The sequence below is a fragment of the Mastomys coucha genome, unplaced genomic scaffold, assembly GCF_008632895.1.
Source record: "Mastomys coucha isolate ucsf_1 unplaced genomic scaffold, UCSF_Mcou_1 pScaffold11, whole genome shotgun sequence".
Lineage (NCBI taxonomy): Eukaryota > Metazoa > Chordata > Mammalia > Rodentia > Muridae > Mastomys > Mastomys coucha.
In genome coordinates, this window is record NW_022196893.1 from 14657982 (window position 1) to 14662845 (window position 4864).

General features: G+C 53.1%; 1 protein-coding gene across 4 annotated transcripts in view; it reads left to right on the top strand.

The window, feature by feature from the left end:
* The window catches only part of Mpped1 (metallophosphoesterase domain containing 1), a 76257-nt gene extending 71731 nt beyond the window's left edge, over positions 1–4526 (top strand). For all 4 annotated transcript variants that reach the window (XM_031351212.1, XM_031351231.1, XM_031351221.1 and 1 more), the window contains 2 exons: positions 1387–1500; positions 2292–4526. In XM_031351212.1, coding sequence (XP_031207072.1) covers positions 1387–1500; positions 2292–2410 — 233 coding nt within the window. In that variant the 3' untranslated portion in view covers positions 2411–4526. The remainder of the gene's footprint in view (positions 1–1386; positions 1501–2291) is intronic.
* Positions 4527–4864: the final 338 nt, after the last annotated feature.

Consider the following 4864-nt stretch of genomic DNA (forward strand, 5'->3'; position numbering starts at 1 on the left):
CCGTCCGTCCGTCCGTCCGTCCGTCCGTCCGTCCGTCCATCCATCCATCCATCCATCCATCCAGAAGTCATAGCCTTTGGTCTTCTTGCTTTCCAGATGCCCTGCCCCAGCCCCAAAGTACATTGCACATCTGCTTTGGGAATGCCCACGTTCACCATGCCCCAGCAGATGCTAATGTACTTCATTTCAGATTGTAGTCATCAGGGCAGTTGGGGTGTTAGAGACACACCACCACCCCCACTCCAGCTCTGTCTTAGCCTGCACTGCCACATAAGGATGGGACTGTGTGCTTCCAGATTCTAGGGCAGTACTTTTGTCTGTTAGATGAAGCCAAGGCGCAGAGCTGCGAACCAGTCTGCGAGGTGGAGGAGCTATGGAGACCTGGACCTAGCTCTACCACAAAGCCCAGTCCTACTCACCACCAACAGCGTGTCTGTCTCCTTCTCTCCCATGCCTGGCTATGCTCTGGTCTCAGCACCTCTCTTGTGGTGAAGCTTGCTGGGCACACTGAGTTGGAGCTCTCTAACCCTTGCTGGCAGCTCCGTAGCTTCTCTCACCCACCCAAACAGAGAGGGGCCGGCAGAAACCTGATTGCTCACTCAAGTCATTGATTATTTTTCGTTTGTGTTAGCCATGGAAAGATAATAAGCCACCACCATATGGGGCAGCTCCGGGAGGCTGGCGGCCAACAGACACAGTGGGCACCATGAGAGGGTGTCTCAGCCAAGGAAACTAGCTCCATGCTTCTGTGTACCAGCCCCACCCCCATGTATCCTAGGCTGGGCTCAAACTTTTGATGTAGCTAAGGATGACCTTAAACTCATGATATTCCTGTACTGGGATCACAGCCATACACTATCACGTCTACAATGCCCCAGAGCTTTACGCCAGATAGGCAAGTAGTCTACCAACAGAGCTAGGCCGCAGCTTCTGTGGGGTTTTGTAGAGAAAGTTTCTGAATGGGAAATATCCCTCTGAGGCTATGGAGGCTCCACTTTGCTTCCAGCCACTGGGACACCATGGATTGATTCAGTTTGCCCTTCTACAATGGGTAGCTCAAACAGCCCCTGCAGCAGCTACAGGGCGAGAGCTGTAGTGGTTGTATGCTCCTGGACCCAGGTGCCTGGCCTCCCATGGGCTCTTGGAAAGGAGGAGTCTCTTAGTCCTGTCAAGGGAGAGAGATTGTGCCTCCAGGAGCTGTGTTGTGATGGGGCTTTCCTCTGAGGCAGGGCAGGGTTCTGGAGCTTGCTGCACTGGGAGAGAGAATCTGTGCTGGGGCTGTGGCATGACTTCAAGTCCCACCCAGTCTATGCTAATAGATGCTCAAGGTTCAAGATGCCCCTCAATGCTGTCCCCCTCAATGCTGTCCCCTCAATGCCCCCACAGGCTTTCTAGACTGGGTCCCCAAGAAGATGCAGCGTGTGGGCTGTGTGGAGCTGCTCAACACGGTCCAGAGGCGAGTCCAGCCACGGCTGCACGTCTTTGGCCACATCCATGAAGGTGAGTGGGTGGGCAGGAGGGGAGGGAAGCTCACATGGTGTACCCTCCCTTAAATCCTGCTCACTAGCTCCCTCTCTGACTTCTGCAAGAAACAGCCACCTCTGTGGCCCAGGCATAGACTACTTCACATGCTTACTGCCGCGGTCAGCATGGCAGTGCTGCTGGCTAGCAGAAGGTGAACTCCCTGGAGCCGTGGGGATACCCGCACTGTGGGCAGGTGGCTCAGAGTCCTGGCCACTCACACTGCTGACGAGGATTGTGATACTGATGATAGCACGGCTGCTGATGGTGGTGATGCTGATGGTGGTTGCCATGGGGATGACGACAGTGATGGGATGGTGATGGAGGCCACAGTGACGATGTGGCGGTGCTGTCTGCGGACATAGCACACAAGCACACCTGACCTTATCTGACGAGATGGTGATACTGGGGACTATGGAAATCAGGAGCCTATACTTGGTCACATCTACTGTGCTGACAGTGGTCATAGAGACCATGCTGATGATACCTGCTGAGGAAGACGATGTGAGGATGATGATGACTTGCTATATGCTTTTCCTGTGGTGCGCACGGGCTTAAGCACTGCATTTGGGCGTTGACCTCATGTGGTCCTCCTCGCAGGCTCAGAAGGACCTATTACCACTTCCATTTGATAGATGAAAAGACCCAAGTGTGAAAGCTGTTGTAGCTTGCCCCAGACACATCCACCTGCTGTGGCAGAACACCTGTAGCTGTCGCAGCCACCAGAAAGCTCCAGATAACGGTCTGACAGGTGCATGCTTACTTTCCAGGGTATGGTGTCATGGCGGATGGGACCACCACCTATGTGAACGCGTCTGTGTGCACTGTGAACTATCAGCCTGTGAATCCCCCTATAGTCATCGACCTGCCCACACCCCGGAACTCCTGACTGCTACCCACTCCAGTTCTGCCTGCCCGTATCAGCTCCATATGTCTGGCCGAGAGCCTGGATCCCCTGACCCATTTCCTTCCATGCAGAACAGCCCGGACAGTCTATTTGGCCATAGGACCAGCCAGCAATGAGTAGAGTCCTTGGGATGAAAGAAGTCACCCTGGCCAGCCTTCTGCCTTGAGCAGCCTTGTCGGGGGCACCAGGCTCATTCCTGTTTTCTGTGTGTGCATCTGCTCCTTCGTTCTAGGGTCTAACACGCTCACAGCCCTGTCTCACTTGGGAAATGACAGAAGCTTGGTTTGACACCCCCTCCAGCTTTGAGAAGCCGTTGCTCTTGGATGGGATATGGGAAATTTTATACAGGATGTCTAGCTACCCAAGTGTGTCTGCGTAGCCTGTGAGCCCCAAGGTTTGGGGTGTATGGCCCGGGCAATGCAGCTCACTCTTCTCTGGCTGGAGGAAAGGAGCTAGACTTGTCCCTTGTGTGCATGGATCTTGGGAGTGTTCAGGGACATCTCAGGAATTCTGACAGCCCCCGGCCAGGCCTAGAGCAGATGGCTTGGCTTAATCCCGTACTCCTTCCTCAGGACCCTGCTGTCAATGTGGACAATGGCTGAGTGTCCCCAGCTTCTGGCTCAGAACCTGAATTTGGGGGAACTCTGTTCTTCTGGTGGCCAGAACCTGCTGGTTATTCATCACAGTGAGGCCATCTTAGATCCTCTGGGACCACACTACTTTGTAGATTACAATGGCCAGGGGGTTCTACAGGCTGAGGCTCTGTGCCTGGTCACAGTCATGCCCCATGTGTGTGGCACATGCGCTCCTTCAAACCTAACCAGGTTGTTAGCGTCTTCGATGAGCTCCATCCTTCATGTGGTTGATTTGCCTCCAGAGGGTTCCAGGAAGCTTGTCAGTACCACCGATAACCGGGAGGTGGCGCAGTGACAGAGCTGCCCTGGGTGCTGATGGCAGCTCCACCTCTGGCTGCAGCCTTTCCTGAGTTAGGCCTGGGTGAGCCCACCTGCAGGGAACAGAGCCAGCAGGCCCTGAGTCAGGGGGAGGCAGAGTCCATTGCTGTCTATTTAAAAATGCCGGTATTTGTTCTTTCTGGACTCTTTTTTGCACTCATTCCGACTCTCAGTAACACGTCACTAAAATAGTATTCTTTGTCCCGACTCTTGATGTTTTACACCTTTTATGTCATGCATCAGACACGAGGGCCTCACTTGCTTGGCCTGGTTCCAGCCTTGGGACCAGATATCCTGGTACCTTTATTCAGTATAAGTTTGCATTATCTACAGACATTCCTGCAAGGTAGGTACTCTTCCCCCTGTTACAGAGATGAGGCCACTGAGGCCAGAGAGGAGAGGTCACTTGCCTGAGGATGCACAGCACAAAAGGGGGCAACAATGAGATTTGGACCTCCATCTCTGGCCTCACACCCGCACCATCACCACCGGAGTTCTCTCCCTGCAAAGCAGGGCCTGGGTGAAGAGTCTCGCTTAATTTGGAAGGGTCCTGTTCAAAACTGGCTCTTGTTCCTTCTCAATCGAGAGTCCCTCATACCATAAGGAATCCCGAGCTTTAAGTTCAGCATCCTGTGAGACCCACTCCCAAGTCTTTCTCTGCAGGTGAGTGAGCTGGGCTCCGTAGCTTCACTGTGGGTGAGTCTGCATTCCCAGACCACCTTTGGTACCCTACATTGGCCAGGACAACTGTGCTCCACAGGCCACAGGGCTGCGGGAATCTTGCTTGGGCCAAGTGGTTCCTGGTGTGTGGGACATTTACAAGGTCTCTCTTTGGTGCCTCAGATGCCTGGTGTGTTTGGGGCAGAGAAAATGCATCTCCTGTGTGCTTTCTCAGCTCTGCAGTGTCTATGTGGACCAAGAACTATAAACTTAAAAAGTTTCCTAGGGCATCTTCAGAATGCGGCATATTTTTATGTGGAGAAGAAAAAGCTGTGGAGGCAGCTGTCTTGAAGAGAAAATTCATCGGAAGTCCTCAAGATTTGAAAGATGGCGGCCTGCTCCTCAATCATTTTGGCATAACTTGATTGTGGCTGTAATTTTTTTGTCAAGCATGTCAGACAATAAAGTCTTTGTAAAAAGAAAAAGCCGAGTCCATCTGGCTGCTCTTTCTGTGGGTGTGTCCCTGGGTCATGAGGGGACAGAGGGAGGAAGAACTCCAAGACCTAGTGGCTAAAGACCCCCCATGTGTTGGTGACTGTACTCTCTGCTTGTCTTACCCCACCCCACACCCCATGGGTGCAGGGACTGCAGAGGTGGCATTGTGGGCAGGACAGAGCACATGTCTGAGCTTCTAAACAAAGCATTGTGGTGTGGCCCAAGTGCTAGATTATCCTGAATGTGACATGGCCAACCCAGCCATAGACTGGCAAAAGGTTCATGGGTCCCTAAGAGAAGCCTCCCAGTCTCAGAGTGCCTTCCAGCT